The following is a 16,729-nucleotide window of genomic DNA, read 5'->3' on the forward strand; positions in this document are numbered from 1 at the left end:
CAGGCAGCAGGTCCACGGGCTGGGGACGGCCCTCGGTCTCACCCCAAACCTTGTGGGTGCTGGGGCAGGCGCTGTCAGCTGGGCTCCTCTGTGGTGACAGTCACCGTTTCTGAGCAGATGCTGGAGTGGCCATGGCACAATCTGTGCAGTGCCTACTCGGGCTGCCGTGAGCCCCGAGGGGAGGCGCGCCTCACCTCCTGTCTGTGGGGACACGCATCTGGCCGCCGTGTGTGTTTTCGGCTTTGCTCTTGGCTGTTGGGTGGCTGGTACTGGCGTGGCAGTGCATGGCTCTCTCGGATCCTTTCCTGTGGGCCCAGTGGAGGAAGTCTGCTTCCCTGAGTCCCCAGCGTGGGCTGCGGTCCTGCTCCCGAGGGTGCTGGTGGAGGGGCTGAAACATGCCTTTGTCGTCTTTCTCTTCCAGCTGCCAGAGGCCAAGGAGGGGAAGTCGGAGGTGCCTGCGGCCAGCGACCTACCTGCGAGTGCCATGGAGCCGGCCAGCGCCAGGTGGGCGCCCTGCCCCCGGCACCTGCCCTCTCGGCTGTCGCAGCAGTCGGTCTGCTTAGTTGTAGTTGGAGACAGCTTTGTCCTTAGACAGACGGGGTGCTCAGGGGCTTGTCGTGCTGCTCGGCCGATACAGTGAAGTGTGCGTCCCTGCCTCGCGGCCCCTTGCCCCGTCTCAAGGCGTGGGGTCCGTGCTGGCGCCATGGCACTTGTCCCTCGTGTTGAGCAGCCTTGTCCCCAGCAAAGGGGGCATGAAGAAGACCAGGTGGTCAGGTGTGCCGTCATCCCCCTGGGACACGGCGACAGGACAGCAGTTCGTGCTGTCCTGGTCTCTGCCGTCGGTTTCTGTCCCCGTCCAGTTTTCTCTCCTGTGTCACCACACCCCTGCCGCAGTCTCTGGCCCAGGAGTTGACCGTGCAGCACACCCTCCGTGTGAAGGGCTGTGTCTGTAGAAAGTACTTCTCACCAGCTTTTCAGAAAGCAGCACGCGCAGATACTTTCTTTAATTTGTACCTTTTGAAACATCCGTACCCTTGCTAACAGCATTCACCAGCTTGGCAGAAAAGAACGGGTCCAAGCCATTCGTTCCCTCGCTGCACCCCCGTGCAGGGTGGGGTGGGGGCTGTGCGCGGGGGAGCCCGGCCTCGGAAAGGGCTGTGGCCCCCACGAGCGCGCTGCGGGGCTGCACGAGAGGCTCTCCTCAGAGAGGGCTCTGGTGTTCACCAGGCTGACCGAGGACGACACGTCGAGTGACGAGGGCTCCCAGGAGCTGGAGGAGTCCGTCGCCGTGGAGCCGCTGCCTGTGGAGGCCCTGAGCCACGGCAGCAGCCCCTCGTATAAGAAGTCGCTGCGGCTCTCCTCGGAGCAGATCGTGAGTCCCGGGACGCGGGGTCACCGGCCAACTTAATTCTGCGTGCCGCCACCTCTGGTGGCTCCATCCCCACCGCTCAGCCGGATCCCCACCCCGACCGCGGCCTCGGGATCTCTCCGGCCGACCAGCCCCAGCCCAGGACGGCAGGAGAGGAGGCGGGCGTCCCGTATCCCCCTCCCCGTCCTGCCGATGGCGCACTGGTGACCTCGGACCGCAGGGCTCGGGGCAGCGCAGGGTCCTGCTGGGAAGGCGGGCGGGCGGCTGGTGCTGTGGGCTCATGGCGGCCCTGGGGAGGCCATGGCCCGGCGCAGGGGTCGGTCAGGCCAGGCTGCGTGCGGTGGGGGCCCTGGTACTCAGTGGAAACCTATCGCAAAGCGTAGGTTCTCACAGGGCTCCGTGTCCTTACACTTCCCTTCAAAGGCAAAACTGCAGCTCCACGATGGCCCCAATGACGTCGTGTTCAGTATCACCACCCAGTACCAGGGCACGTGCCGCTGCGCGGGGACCATCTACCTGTGGGACTGGAATGACAAGGTTGTCATCTCCGACATCGACGGCACGATAACCAAGTAAGCGCTGGCCCTCGGTGCGGCGGGCGCGGCGGTCTTGGCTGCGGGGAGGTTCGGCAGGCGCTGAGCCCGAGCGGCCCGTGTGCCCAGTCAGTGTAAGGGCCCGGAGAGGGTGGAGCTGTGCCGGCAGCACGGCAGGATGGCTCCGGGTTTGGGCCTTGAAGTAGAGCAAGCTGTAGAGATGAGGGAGAGGAAGCCGGCGGCCGTAGGTCGTCTCCGACAGCAGCGAGTGCCGGCCGGTGCCCCGCGCTGCCTGGCCAGCAGTGCAGGAAGCCCAGCCCTCCCGAGTGCTGCAGCTGGGTCCTGCCACCTGGAAGGCGCTCGGCTTCTGTCTCCTCACCGAGCCTTCCTCTTCTGCCCTCTCCGCAGGTCTGACGCTTTGGGCCAGATTCTCCCGCAGCTGGGTAAAGACTGGACGCACCAGGGCATAGCGAAGCTCTACCACTCCATCAACGAGTAGGTTCCCCCCCACGCGGTGCTCTCGGTCGGCGTGCGCCGTGTGTTCATGACCTAGAGCCCCGCACGCCGCCACTGTGCACCTAAGCAACGTCTGTCCTTGTGAGCTGGAGGCCCCACCCGCTACCTGCGTTGCCCTCAAACTGTGACTCTTCAAGTAAATGTAACAAGTCAATGCACGATTTTGGTTTATTTCCTGGGTAGTTTAAACTTCTGTTTCTTTGAGTAGGTAGTGCAGGCACACGTGGGTAAGAGGCTGCTGGGGGCTGCCTGGGGGCATCCTCGGGGATGACCGCCTGGCCCTGGCCTTCAGGGGACCAGGGTTGATGTGGGCGCCCCTGGGCATGCCTTGGGCAAGCCGTAGTAGAGTGACGAATCCATCAGCCTCCCACATCTGGCTCGTCTCGCTGCGAGCAAGGCCCTGGCGTCTGTCCTGACGGGGACGCTTCCCACCCTGTGGACCCGACTCGGGCTGCGCCAGCCTGAGCCCTGGTCCCACGGTCTGTGTCCCTGAAAGAATCAAATCTGTGGTCCCAGCCGGGTGCCTGCTGAGTTTAGGGTTCACTTTTCACAGTACCCACAAAGAATGGCTCCCATCTGTTGAACGGAAAGGTGTGAGATTTGTTTCCTTTAGCCAGAAGCAGAACCGGGAGCACCAGTGGAACAGCACGAGTTTTCTGTCTCTCACCCAGGAACGGCTACAAGTTCCTGTACTGCTCCGCGCGCGCCATCGGCATGGCTGACATGACCCGCGGCTACCTGCACTGGGTCAATGACAAGGGCACGATTCTGCCTCGGGGCCCCCTCATGCTGTCCCCCAGCAGCCTGTTCTCCGCCTTCCACAGGTGTGTGTGTGTGTCCCGAAGGCTCCCCTTCCCTTGCTGGGCATGGCCAGGCGGGTGGGGTCCCCAGCCAAGGTGGGCGGCACCCCTGGCTCTCGGGTCCCTGAGCCTGAGCTGCCTGGGCGTCTCCTCCCTGGCCCTCAGTCCCAGTGATGGCCGAGAAGAGGAGGGGCCGCTCTCCCGGGCAGGCAGTGCAGGAGCTCGAGGGCGGAGCTGACATGTTGCGATCGGTGACTTCTTTCTTAGGGAAGTGATAGAGAAGAAACCTGAGAAGTTCAAAATCGAGTGTCTGAATGACATCAAGAACCTGTTCGCCCCGTCCAAACAGCCCTTCTACGCCGCCTTCGGGAACCGGCCCAATGTAAGCGTCCTGGCCTGACGGGGGTCTCCCCACTGCAGGCAGAGGTGCCCTGCACACTTTGCTGTCGCCAGCCCCTGGGGAAGCCCCAAGGTCAGATCTGCCCCGGAACTACGTGCCAGGGGCGCTCTCTGTGTGCTGACACTTCATTCCATTTGCCAGGCAGCTTTGCCTCACAGGTGTTTGCTTCATGGTAGCGACGATCGAACCCAGAGCCTTTGCACGGAGCTCCGTCCTCTGCCCTTCTTGTTACTTTTCATTTTGAGACAAGGTCTCTCTACATTGCCCAACCAGGGCTCGAGTTAGCAATTCTCCTGCCTCAGCCTCCCAAAGTGCTGAGGTCCTGTACCTCCATGCCTGGCTCCACCCCAAGTTCCACGCTGTGGCATTGGCGCACCCTAAAGCCAGGCTGGAGCACTTCATGGCCCCTCCCACCCTGCGGGGCTGGCACATGGACAGCGCCCCTCCGGCTCGTGTGCCGGCCGGCTTCTCTCTGGCTGCTAGCTCCCCACAGCCCTGCAGGCTGGCTTTGTCTGCAGCTCGGTCATCGGCAGAAGTGCTCGTCCCCAGGCCCCGTTTCCCGGGGGGTCTCCATCTGCCCCGTGCGGCTTCTCACTTCTGCGCCTCCTGCAGGACGTCTACGCGTACACACAGGTGGGGGTCCCCGACTGCAGGATCTTCACCGTGAACCCCAAGGGAGAGCTGATCCAGGAACGGACCAAAGGGAACAAGTCCTCGTAAGTGCAGCGGGGTGCCCCTCAGGAGGTTGGGTGTGTGTTGCTCTGCGCAGCTGCTGGAGGGACCCGAAAGGTTTTGTGAGGCACTGCAGTCCCACCCTGCCCGGCAGGGAGGATAACCGCCCGTCCCCCCAGGTACCACAGGCTCAGTGAGCTGGTGGAGCACGTGTTCCCGCTGCTCAGCAAGGAGCAGAACTCCGCCTTCCCGTGTCCGGAGTTCAGCTCCTTCTGCTACTGGAGGGACCCCATCCCCACCGCAGACCTGGACGACCTGGCCTGAGGCCTGGCTGACAGCTGCCCACCGTCTCCGGGACCGGCCTTCGGCCTTCCTGCCCTCCCCTGCCCTGCCAGGCCGCCCGGCACCCTGTGCCAGGGGAGGAGGAGGGCGGGCTTACCGCGCCCCCCGAGCTGCAGAACTGAACAGGAAGGCAGAGGAGCCTGTGTGGACCAGACACAGCTCGGGTGTGGGCGGCCCGTGGGTGTCAGTCCGGAACTGCGCGAGGCGGGACTGCTCTCCCCTAGCCTGGGCGCCAGGTCCTGGTGGCGCTCACTCCTCTGCTCTGCGCCCGCTCCGGGGTGAGAGTGCTTCTCAGACTGCGCCTGTGGGGCAGATGTGCGTGGGAAGCCAGGGCAGAACCTAGGGAGAGCAGCTGTGGCACCCACAGGCCCCGGGAGGCATGGCCTTTGTCCTCCCTCCCTGCTGGGTCCTGGCGAGGTGGCCCTCAGGTCTCACCTGGGGGCAGGATGTGTGATCCTCTGTGCTTCAGGTTTGTGGCCAGTGGCCAGCAGCACCAGGTCTGCACTGGGGTCACGTGGGAGCCCTGAGCGGTCACTGTAGCCCCCTGGCCGGGCCGTGACAAGCTCGCGTCTCACGAAGGCCTGGGGGGAGCAGCCCCTGCGGCCTCGGCTGCCCCGATCCTGAGCAACCGCTGCCGAGGGAGACCCCACAGTGTGGCCCGGACCACGGTGTTCCTGCGGCGCCTTTGTTGGCGTTTTTGCCTGGATAGTTGTTCCCTTTCCCGACAAGCGCCTCTCCTCGTCTGGGGACTGGACGCCTGTCCCCGGGTCCCCAGCCCCGACCTGGTGGCGCCCGTCAGTGGGGCGCGGGCTGGTGGCAGACGCTCACCAGTGCTGTGGTGTGGAGACCTCGTCTGTGCTGGAGCCGTTGCCATTTGGTACAAATGACATTTGTTCTTTCTGTGAAAGAGACGCCCCGCCTCCACGTATTTGCACACAAGCCTCCACCGCGAGTCCGGGCCATCTCCGCTGTCTTCCAGCTAGGGCCCCCTGCTGGAGGGGCTCCCCTCCCTCCTCCACGTCCGCCTGACTGTAGACGTCGCCCTGGCATCCAGCGCCAGCCCAGGCGGTACTGTCAAACCCATCGCGTCGGGTTGGCTGCAGATGCCCGTGGGGCTGAGTCCCCAGCTGCTCCCCCAGGGCAGGGCGGAGAGCACGCCCCGCGCCGCCGCCGGTGCCATCTGTGGGCGCCCAGTGGGACGGTTAGGGATGTGGCGCCGGCTCTCTGGTGCCACCCTCACCTGGGAGCCCTGCTCTCCCGTGTGAGAGCTTCTGGGGTTTCATTTAAAACTGGTTAAAATTGGTAAACGTAAGTGTTCTTTCCAGGCAAGAGAGACTTTTTTGGTGTGGTCTGAAGGTAGAGGGGAGACAACACTCTCCATCCCGTAACTCCACGCAGCGATGATGAAGTATTGATTACTGGGCAGTGTCACTAATAGTTGTCCGAAGTTAATCGTAAACATCAGTACAGTGCTCTTAGCTGTGGTAAAGACGTCTTCAGATAAATGGCTCATATTTTGGTGCAGTGTTTGATGTTCAAGACAAAATGTTACAACAATAAACAAGCATAAAACCACATGGGCGCAGCTCTTCCTTCAGGGGATATTCAAACCATCTTCCGTGTGTGCTGGCCAGGGAGCAGTGATTTCCATAAATTAGCATTCTGACCTTTGCTGCCTAAACTCATCCGTGGCAAGGACTTCCTGGTGCTTATTTTGAAAGCCGGTTCCAGAGCCTGGGTCTACCTGGAGGAACTGACCCCTGGCTCCAGGTTGGTGGGGAAGTGATGGGGCGCTGGTGCCTGGGAAGCCCCTGCCTGAGGGGCTGCGGCCACCCCGCCCCCCCGGGGTCCCCGGGGTCCTGTCAGGCCCCCTCAGCTGTGTTCATGCGAGCCAGTGGCTCTGTGGCCCAAACACACGTCCACAGACCGGGCAGCGTGTGCTGCGCTCGTGGGGGAGGCTTTGCGAGGGCAAGGTGCCAGAGACCCGGAGTCCGCTTGGGGGTGCCTGGCTGTGCGCTGGGCTGCAGCGGAGGCTCCCGGGCAGGGACCCTGCTTGCGAGGAAGTGGACTTGACCCGAAGGGCTCGGCGCCCTGGAAGGGCTGCGGGTGCCGCCTGGGCCCTGGCGCTGTCTCCACGGCACCTGTGACTTCGCGCCCCCCTTCCCCGGGTGGGGCCTGCGGGGACAGCGTGCTCAGACCGGCGGGCAGGGCCGTGGGTGCCTGTGATGCCAACACCCCTTGGCTTTCAAGCTGCAGATAACTCAGGGGCCACCGTCTGCGGGAGGCGGCCGCGGGAGGAGCCCTGACGTGCACACCCGGAAGTCATGGCAGCCCCCGCGCAGTCTGCGCTCCTTCCTGCAGCTATCGCTTAGCGTTGTTTTCCTGTCTGCGCGAGGCCGGGGGCAGCGCTCCATGTGGGAAGTGGGCGTCAGCCTGCCGGGGCTGTCCTCCACCCGCCCTGACCTCCTGCTAGCCACAACACCCGTAGCTCAGGCGGGCACACGGAGGCGCCTGCACCCTCGGCTCATCCGGTTCAACCCTAGCCTTGCAAAATTGGAAGGCCCCGCGGAGGAGGACCACAGTGCCCTTGCTCTGGGACGCTCCTGGAGGAGGAGACTGCTGTGCCGCCCTGCTCCCTGGCAGTCCAGCCCTTGAGCGTTTGTCCTCCTTGGCACGGGGCAGAGGGCGAAGGCCTGCGTGTGCCAACTGGGCTTTCCTGAAAACTGCTGCCCGAGTTTTTCCATGAGTCACTTCTAGGGCAGCCAGGGACACCGCAGCGACCTCTAGCAGTTCCTAGCCGCAGACGCCAGGGCAAGAAGGCCGTTGCCTCAGCCGCTCTTGGACCAGGAGGCTGAGCTTTAGAACCGTCCAGCAGCAAACCTGAGTCCTGTCACTCCCCCTCAAGTGCTAAGAGGCCTGCGATTCCCTTCGCCTGGAGACAAAGGCCCCCCTGCCGGGCCCGCACCCATGCCCCCACGGGCCTCTGCAGGCTTTCCTTCTCGCCACGCCCGCAGGCCCTTCGCTTCCCAGCCCGCCTTCCAGCCCTGTCTGGAAGGGCCCCTGTGCGGGCTCCAGGGCCGTGCCCGCTGCCTCGGCCTGGAGCTGTTTCCAGCCAGGGTCCTGCACCTCGAGCCTCTTGTTGCTTAGGAACCTGAGTCCACAGAGCTGCGTCTCCCAGCGCTCTGCAGCAGAGCAGGCAGCCCGCGGGCTCGTTAGCCGGGAGGCAGCCGGATCAGATCTGCGTTCACAGCCGCCTGGGCCACGGCCTGCAGAGCCTGACCACCAGGCACATCTGGTCTCACTTCAGCCAAAACAGCTGGATGCAAACTGAGTTTTACAGTCAAGGTTAGTTTACGCAAGAGCGCTTTCTGCAGCCCTAACAGAAGTCACTCCCCAGCCCTAAGGAACCAGGCGAAAAGAAGGAAGTGGTTTATGTCTTTATTGACACTCCCAGGCTCCGTGCTGGGATCGCACTCATCCCGGAGCCCAACAAGCTCAACCATCCAGTCTCTGCTGCCCTCGCAGGACCCACGCCCCACCTGAGGAGCCCACACTGGACACTCGGGTACTGGGGCCGGGGTCTTCAGTGTTTGGACTTTCCTCCTGCAATGTCGCTGTCGGGAGGGCCGGGCATGGTGTCCTGCAGCCGCCGCCCGCCCCATCACAGGGGCCAGGATGTCCGGCAGGGAGCCGGGGGTGGAGGCGGAGGCAGGGGCGAGGCCAGGGAGGAAGAAGGAGGCGAGGGGGCTCCCCTGGCCTTCCTGTCATCCAGTCCAGTGACCCCAGGAGCGGCCACAGGGCTGCCCACCCCCCTGGGGCCGCGGCACGGGGGAGGCAGGCCCTCAACCCGCGCTCCAGCCGTACACTGCCCGAATATACGAAGGTCGGAGTCCTGGGCACCGGCATCTAGAGGTGGCCGAGGAAGGGGTACAGGAAAACCCCGCTGAAGGTGGAATACATCTCGTCGAAGTCCGTGTGTGCCAGCCGGCCACCCGTCACCACCACGTTGACACCGTCGCCCGCCTTGAGGTGCACGACCAGGTGGAAGGCGCCGGGCCCCCCGCAGGTGTGCGCGGCCCCGGGCGGGCGGTGGAACTCCAGGAGCTCCCGCCGGTACCCGGCCGTGTGCAGCTGCGCCACGCTGGCGTTGGCCACCGACAGGACGGCCTCCACGTAGGCGTCGCGCTCGGGGGTGAGCGTGGCCGTGATCAGGTAGCGCCCGTCGTACGGGGCCGTGAAGACACCTGGGGAGCGGGGGCAGTGAGCTCGCAGCGCGGCTCCCGCTCAGCTGCCCAGGACCGGCCGCGCCGGCCGCCTCTGCGCTCAGCCCTGCCAGGCGCGGGCCAAGGGAGGCTGCCGGCCTGTCAGCCCCGCTCTGTCACTGAACGTGCCCCTCCGGGCCCCGCCACCGGCTGCTTTACATCTCAGATCTGGAACTGAGCCCTCATCTACAGCCGCGCAGGGGCCTCGGGAACCCGGCCCGGACGCTGGGAGGCGCACAGCTCAGGCTCCTGGTCGGAGCCCCGATGCCACTCCGTGGGGAGCACCCCCGGTCCCCCTGAGGAAGCCCCTGAGCACAGAGCTCGGCCCCTAGCCCGGGGGAACCCGCCCTGGCCCGTGTCTGGCTGGAGGAGGTGGTGGCGGCTCTGCGGGGCTGCGCCGGTCTGGACCAGAAGGGAGGCCGTTCAGCAAGCCCCGGGGCGGGGGGGGCCCACTGGGACAAACCGCGTGTCACACCGAGGACACGGGGACCGGCTGGGCTTTGGGTGACTAGGAGGCGGAGCAGGCAGTGACTCCAGCGCCCAGTGACGCCGTGGCTGTCAGGTCCAGGGCCCGCACGTGTGGCAGGGCCTGCGCACGGCCGCTGGGACGTCCCATGCGGTGCCCTGGCCCCGGCCGTGCTCGGGGACCGCGTGCCCTCAAGGCAGCAGACGAAAGCCGGGCTGCAGCAGGGACCCAGGCTGCAGAAGGGAACCTCCATGACACGGGGAGCCAGAGCCGCTCCGCGAAGCCGAAGGCAGCTCTGGTCTCGGGGCCCGTGTCCTGGCTGTGACCCGGGACAGTGAGGGGGCGGGGAAGGCCGCACGAGGCCACACGCGGCACTCACCGGTGTCGGGGTTGTAGACGTCCCCGTCGTTCACCAGCACCTTGTTAAACAGGACGACACCCCCGTCGCTGGGGAACGGCTTCTGGGTGAGTCCGGCTGAGAATGACACCAGGCCAGGCACCAGGAGCCCTGGGGGGAGCGGGCACAGGGGGAGGCCGTTTAGCAGGCTGGGGTGGGGAGCCCTACTGGGACAAACCGTGTCACGCCCAGGGGACGCGGGAACCGGCCAGGCTTCGGGTGACTAAGAGGCCAGGCTGGGCCTGGTGACCCACACCTGTAAGCCCAGCTCTCCGGAGGCTGAGGCAGAAGGATCACAAGTTCAGGGCCAGCCTGGGCTACATAGTGAGACCCTGTCTCAAAAAAAAAAAAAAAAGAGGCTAGGTGTGGGTGTGACACTGGCTGCTGTCACCTGGGGGAGCCCCGGGTCCTAGGACCACACAGTCTGGCCACCCAGCGATGCCAGGACGCTGGGAGCTGGGGTAATGGAGGCAGGAGCCCCCTGTCCTTGCCCATCCACCGCCCGGGTCCCACCGTGTGTACCTGGGGCAGCTGCGGGCGGCGTGTGGGGGTACCCTGGAAAGAGAGGGGTGTCAGCGGTGTCCATCCGGGATGGCAGCTCAGCCTGGGCGACGAAGGCAGCAGACACAGCACGGCTCAGGCGGGGAGGGGCCCGGCGCCCCCAGGGCAGGGCAGCGGAGGGCAAGGGCTAGCTTCGAAAAGGCAGCTGTAACCCCAGCCCCATAGGAGGCTGAGGCAGGAGGATCACACGTTCAAGCCCAGCATGGACAATCTAGTGATTTACCAGAGACCCTGGCCCAAAGTAAAAGCTAAAGGGCTGGGGCTGTCGCTCCGTACGAAGGCCCTGAGTTCATCCTCGGGATGATCAAAAATTACAAAATTAAAAAGCTGGCGAGGGACCTTTGTGCCACTGTCCTGGTCTCCGCCGGGACGCGGCTGGCCAGGCAGCCCTGTGCATCCATCTAGGACACACCAGGTGCCACAGGGAGGGGCTGCACCCCACCCTGCGTGACCTGGTGCCCCAGCGGGGTGCCACACCGCCTCGGCCCGAAGAAGCTGATGCGACCCGGCCCTGGCAGGACGTCTGTCCCACGCCCCGGCCCCGAGCCCCGAGCCCCGAGCCCCGCGGTTTCCTCGCAAGGCCTGCCAGTGGGGGGCGCTGCCCCAGCACACCGGTTTGGTCCGGGTTCACGCACGGCTGCCCCTGCCAGGCTCTGCGGCGGTCACCGCAGCGCGGGCCGGCACTGCCTCTGAGCTCCCGGGGAGCCCGGCCCGCCGCCCTGGGCCCCGTCCTCGCTGTACCCCACCCCGCGACCGCCCTGAGTGCCGGGTCAGGCCTCAGCCGCACAGGTGCCGGCAGCTTGGTGGCGGGTCCCTGCTGGCCTGCGGCGCCCTCGCGGACCACAGCCCGGGCGTCCCCGCCCCTTCCCGCCAGAAGGCCCTGACGCGCTGTCCCCAGCGCCAGCCGCTGCTGGACCCGCATCCCAGCACCCCGGGAGCCCCCTTTCTGAACCTGTGCCCCCCAATGGCCCCAGACCGTCCCCCGCTCGCTTACCTGGGGCGCCCGCGTAGCCCTCGGCGCTGGGCTCGGGCCGGAGCCCGCTCTGCCCGTCCACGCCCCGCGGGAGGCCCTTGCCCGACACGCCCTTCCCGCCCGGGGGCCCGGCCTCGCCCGTCTCCATCACGACCCCTGTGGCGCCCGGCAGCGGGCGAGGCCCCATCCAGCTGGGGTGAAGAGCAGGGGGCGGCGGGGGCCGCTTGGGGAGCACCGGCCGCTGGTCCGGGGCCCGCTCGCTTGCGGCGTCCTCGGGTGGCGCAGGGCTCGGCTCAGGCTGGGGCAACGCAGTAGAGGCGGCAGCTGGCACCGGGGGGGCCTCGGAGATGGGGGGCGCTGCAGAGGGCTCCTCAGCTGGGCAGAGGAAGCAGAGACACACAGGGTTAGCGGGCGCGCAGGGTCCCCGCCGTCCGCGCCTCGGTGACCCGTGAGCTGGGGTGGAAGTCACCCGCCAGAGGCCGGGCCGCTGTCCGCTGGGGCACAGCGTGGGCAGCCCGCCCCGAGTCTTCCGAAGAGGTCACCCAGAAGACTTCAGCCTCTCCTGCATCGAGGGCTGGGCTCCCCAAACAGCCCCTGCACAGCCCCAGCACCCCAGATTCCCGGTGGCACTGACATCCGCACCACGGCTGCATCACACAAGACTCGGGCACGGGGGCCGCGGCCACCTGCAGCTTCTGAGCGGCCCGCGTGGGACAGCTCGGGACAGCAGGGCTGCGTGGCCAGCCGCGTCCCTGCGGAGACCAGGACAGTGGGAGACGCACGCGCAGGGCGGGAGCCCAGGCTGCCTTCAGAGCTGGCACGGACCCAGCGGGCAGCGGCTCCCGGGCCTCCCACGCCCCTCGTGCCAGCAGTGACACGGGACCCTCCGCGCCCACCACTGCCCCACTGCTTGCCCACGCTGGCCGGAAGCTGCCACCCGAGGCCTCTGTGCCCTCCCAGGACAGCCTGCCAGCACCTCTCTGGTGGCCATGGCCTCTGGGACCCCTGGGCGCAGCCTGGGCCCTGCAAGGCACAGAACGCGCCCCACCCTGCGCATGCACCACGGCAAGACGCCGCCAGCAGGACCACAGGGTGGCATCGCGGCCACGCCTCGATCTCACCTGCTCAGGGCGACCACGGCATCCTGCCAGCTCCCCTTCACAGCCGGGCCCAGAGGGTGGCGGGGCCTACGGCCGGGGCCCTAACTCCTGCCCGCTGTGGATTGGACACCCTGATTGTGCCATCCTGGGTCCTTCCCAGCATGCAAAGGTGCTCAGGAGGACCCAGTCCTCAGCACCCAGGCTGGCAGTTACAGCAAAGATGATGAGCTAAACTGCTGCGGTGCCCAGCGCCCTGAGGCTGTGTGGTAGCACCCCCTGTCATCTCAACGCTCAGGAAGCTGAGGCAGGAGGACTGCCACAAGTTTGAGGCCAGCCTAGGCTACACAGTGAGACCCTGTCCCAAAAATGCAAGCAAGCAAACAAAAAAAAGCCTGTGCGGCATCTGCTCATCCAAACTGTGTCCAGAGCTGGCATGAACAGCCAGCGCCAGCTCGCCAGCGCGAGGCAGCTGAGCATCCCAGCCACCCCAAGGCCGCTCTGCCAGGACCGTGTGTCCTGTGTGCCACCGGCTCCTGTGCCCTGCTGTGCTGGGCTGCAGCCGGGAAGTGGGCTTCCGGCAGCAGCCTGGGGCCGGGCCAGGTGGCACCCTGAACCTGGCACCTGACCGCCGTGGTGTCTGACCTGGGCCCAGAGCAAGCTGAGACCGAAGCACTGCCTGGCACCCTGCAGGTCTCGTTTGGGCAGAGTGCGGGCCCGGGCGCTTCCCGCTGTCCTGACGTCCGTGGCTCCCGTAGCCACCCTGCACCACCTGAGGAAGTAGGGTGCCGGGCAGGGCTGGGGCCCCACCGTGCAGGGTAACCACCCCGTGCGGGTCCCCACAGACAGCCCTGGCCGGACAGACCTGGAGGGGGCTCCTCTGTCCACACACCGCGCCGCAGGTGTCGGCCCGGGCTCCCGGCCCTGCGCTGGGCTGGGTCCTCCCAGTGAGCGAGCTCTACACCTGCCCCCAGCTCCTGCGCGTGCCGCTGTGGGGACACAAAGGCCACCACCATCCGGGTCCAAGGCACAGGGAAGCAGAGACCCTTGTGGCCCAGCAGGAGTAAGTTCAAAGCCAGGCTGTGGCAGGGGGCGGCGGGCCGGAGGCAGCGCCTGGGCCTTTGCAAGCTTCTGTAAAACCCTGCCGGCAAGAGGCCCCAGGCCCACTGACTCCGGGTGGGTGGCCTAGGCCGGCGGCGGGGCGCCACCCTTCACTGCAGCGCCTGCACCCTCTCCGCCCGGCTCAGCCTAGCTGGCGTGATGAGAGCAGATGCTCACAGCTGCACTGCTCCTAAATGGAACGGCGTGGCAGATGGCCGTGGGCCTGCGATCCCCGCACTCAAGAGGCTGAGGCAGGAGGGTCGCTGCGTGTTCAAGGCCAGCCTGAGCTACATAGTGAGACCCTGTCTCAAAAAAAAAAAAAAGAAACAGAAAGACCTGATGAGCAGAGCTGCGGCCCTGGGAGGAGGCTCCCGAGGAGGCCAGAAAGGGAAGTGGGAGAGGGAAAGGGAAGTCGTGTAGGGGGCCAGCGGATCCTGAGACGCTGCTGCGGCTTCACAGCAGGGCTGGCCCTTCCTGGAAGCATGACGTGGGAGAGACCTCTGTGGCCGCAGCAGCGCCGCTCTGCCACCCTCCTTCCCAACGCCAGCGCCCCCTCACCCCGCCGCGGGGTCCCAGCGTCAGGCCAGGCACGGCCATGGCGGGCTCCATGCCAGGGATGACGCTGGCGTCACCACCTCGGGAAGCATGCAGGCTTGGCAGTGACTGCGCCCACGGCCACGGCCAAGGACCCCGGAGCCCCGGCCCTCGCAGCCTGGGCCCAGCACCACAGCTGACCCAGGTCCCAGTGCCAGCCACCTCCCGGCCCCCTTCTATTTATTTCTTTATTTCTACATTGAGTCTCACTCAGTTCCCTGGGCTGGACTTAAACTTGGGATCCTCCTGCCTCATCTGAGGGTCTCACTCAGTTCCCTGGGCTGGACTTAAACTTGGGATCCTCCTGCCTCATCTGAGGGATTTGTGCCTGACGTTGTGGATGCTGGAAGAACAGATTTTTAGGCCTTGGATGCTTCCTAACTGGCCCCTGACTCAGAAAAGAACAAGAGCCAGCCATGTGGCATACGCCTGTGATCCCAGCACTCAGGAGGCTGAGGCAGGAGGATTGCTGTGAGTTTGAGGCCAGCCTGAACTGAATAACGAGACCCTGTCTCAAAAATAGAAAAGAGAAAGGAAAATTCTGAAAAGGACGAGAAAGGGGCGGAAGACCCTGTGGCTGTCTGCGCCTTCCGCAGCAGCCCCGCCTCGCCCACAGGGTCAGCCAGGAGCAGGCCGGGCACCCTCAAAAGGGCACAGGGTCGTGAACAGGCAGGGCTGAGGGCGCTCACGTGTGCCAGCACGTGCTCCCACACCACTGCTCACACCTGTAGCTCCTGCTCTGGCTTCTCAGGGCGGGTGTCACGGTGACTTCTAACTCACAGAGGAGGAGGGCGGCGCAGGAGCTGGGATTTCAAACCTGAGAAGGCAGCCTCATCTCTGGCTCAGAATCACCCCGCAGGTTCCCACGGTGTCAAAACCCAAGTCCTTCACACCCACCACGAGTCCGCACCACCTGCTTCCCACCCGCTCCTGACCTCGCTGCCTAGGACTGCCAGGGGCTCGTGCTCAGCCGCAGCATGGCTGAGATGTTCAGGAGCAAACACACCCTGCCCCAGGGCCTTTGCATACACTGCCAAGCCATTTCCACACACAGACCCCGCAGGGTCGGAGGCATGAGCACATTTGGGTCTCCAGTCACCCGTCACCCCGCTCAGGGTCAGGGACTCCCCATTCCTGCACCTGGCTCTGGTTCATCTTCCCCCCACAGGAGCTAGAGTGGGAGAGCAACAGGATGACCCAGTGCTCTCCACCAAGCACCCTTCCGGGTCCCAGTCCACAGTCCTTCTGTCCAAAGAGACACCTAATCCCAGCGTTGAGGAGGCTGAGGCAGGAGGATTGCTGCTAGCTCAAGCCCAGCCTGGGTTATACAGCGAGACCCTGTCTTAAAAATCAAAATGGAAAAAGAATGGAAAGAACTGGCCCTTGCCGCCCGCTGTGCCTCTCCCCGGGGCCCCGCTCGCCGAGACCACGCTGTCTGTCCTCAGTGACGAGGACACCGTCACAGCATCCCAGCCCTGCTCCACACCCCCATGGCCTGGGCCACAGTCAGCACCCAGCGAGTGTCCTGTCCAGTCTGCACTGGCAGACGTGACTCTCCCTGTGACGTCGGTTCCAGGACCCCTAGGAGCTGAGACTCAGCTCTCCTTGGCCAGGGCCGCCAGGGGCTGCAGACGCTCTGCTTGTGTTGTCGTGTTTTGGGTTTTGTTTTTGCACAGGGTCTCACTACAAAATTCAGGGTGGCCTTGACTCGCTATGTAGCCCAGGCTGGCCCGGAACTCAGGCTGATCCTCCTGCCTCAGCCTCCCAAGTGTTGGGATTACAGGTGTGCGCCACCACGCCCGGCTCTGCTAGTTTCTACCTGCCTCTTCTCAGTCCCTGCAATTCCCCAGAAGTCTGTGTGTTCCCATCGCCACGTCCAGCCCCAACGCCGAGTCCGGAGGCCACACCCTCCCCCACACCACCCACTTCCGGGTCCTGCCGCGAATCGCAGCATCCAGGCACCTCTGGATCTCTAGGGACAGTGGCTGTGACCTCTGCTCACATTCCAGAGCCCAGAACAGAGTCCACCACGTGACCCCTTCCACAGCACGCCCTGGAGACAGCTTCCCCGGCGACCAGGGACCCCGCCTGTGCGTAGTCAGGCGCACACACACACACACACACACACACACACTGGCCGCGAGGTCTCTGCCCAGGGTGTGCAGAGCTGGGTCACCTGAACAAGCAAGGTCCGAGGGGACAAGAGGAGGGAAAGTGAAGAGAGAGGAGCACAGGGAGGCTGAGGCAGGACGATCGCTGTAAGTGTGAAGCCAGCCTGGGCGACACAGCGAGACCCTATCTCAAAAAAACAAAAACAAAAACAAAAAACAGAAAAGAAAAAGTGGCAGAAGTGTCCAGCTCAGCTTACCTGCTGGTGGCGGAAACGTGACCAGGTCCTGCAGGTCAGAGGAGACCTGGAAGACGTGGCTGTAGAACTGCTGCACGGCGCTCCTCAGGCCGGAGAGGTCTCTGGAGTGCGCCCTGAGCGTGCCGTTCATCTGCCGGACGCAGGCCCACAGCCCGGCCACGTGCCTGCCGAGCCCCTCCCTGATGCTCTGCAGGCTGCCCGCCACCGAGTCCAGCCTGCCGCACGTCCGCTCCAGCAGGGACACCCGGGCCTCGACCGCGGCCACCGCCGCCTGCGCC

The 16,729-nt window shown here is 65.3% G+C and overlaps 2 protein-coding genes across 3 annotated transcripts in view; one reads left to right on the top strand and one right to left on the bottom strand.

Annotated features, from left to right (window-relative positions):
* The window catches only part of Lpin2 (lipin 2), a 48,422-nt gene extending 42,213 nt beyond the window's left edge, over window positions 1-6,209 (top strand). For both annotated transcript variants that reach the window (XM_005372657.2, XM_005372661.2), the window contains exons 13-20: window positions 422-504; window positions 1,228-1,372; window positions 1,793-1,941; window positions 2,311-2,397; window positions 3,090-3,242; window positions 3,486-3,600; window positions 4,231-4,334; window positions 4,470-6,209. In XM_005372657.2, the coding sequence (XP_005372714.1) occupies window positions 422-504; window positions 1,228-1,372; window positions 1,793-1,941; window positions 2,311-2,397; window positions 3,090-3,242; window positions 3,486-3,600; window positions 4,231-4,334; window positions 4,470-4,614 (981 nt within the window). In that variant the 3' untranslated portion in view covers window positions 4,615-6,209. The remainder of the gene's footprint in view (window positions 1-421; window positions 505-1,227; window positions 1,373-1,792; window positions 1,942-2,310; window positions 2,398-3,089; window positions 3,243-3,485; window positions 3,601-4,230; window positions 4,335-4,469) is intronic.
* A 1,844-nt stretch (window positions 6,210-8,053) lies between these two features.
* Emilin2 (elastin microfibril interfacer 2) overlaps window positions 8,054-16,729 on the bottom strand; it is a gene marked incomplete at its 5' end in the record, with an annotated part of 12,305 nt that continues 3,629 nt past the window's right edge. Inside the window, 5 exon segments of the mRNA XM_013518815.1 lie at window positions 8,054-8,876; window positions 9,740-9,868; window positions 10,280-10,312; window positions 11,313-11,666; window positions 16,452-16,729. Of these exon segments, the coding sequence (XP_013374269.1) occupies window positions 8,539-8,876; window positions 9,740-9,868; window positions 10,280-10,312; window positions 11,313-11,666; window positions 16,452-16,729 (1,132 nt within the window).

Source organism: Chinchilla lanigera, unplaced genomic scaffold (genome assembly GCF_000276665.1).
Source record: "Chinchilla lanigera isolate Chin_1 unplaced genomic scaffold, ChiLan1.0 scaffold00001, whole genome shotgun sequence".
Lineage (NCBI taxonomy): Eukaryota > Metazoa > Chordata > Mammalia > Rodentia > Chinchillidae > Chinchilla > Chinchilla lanigera.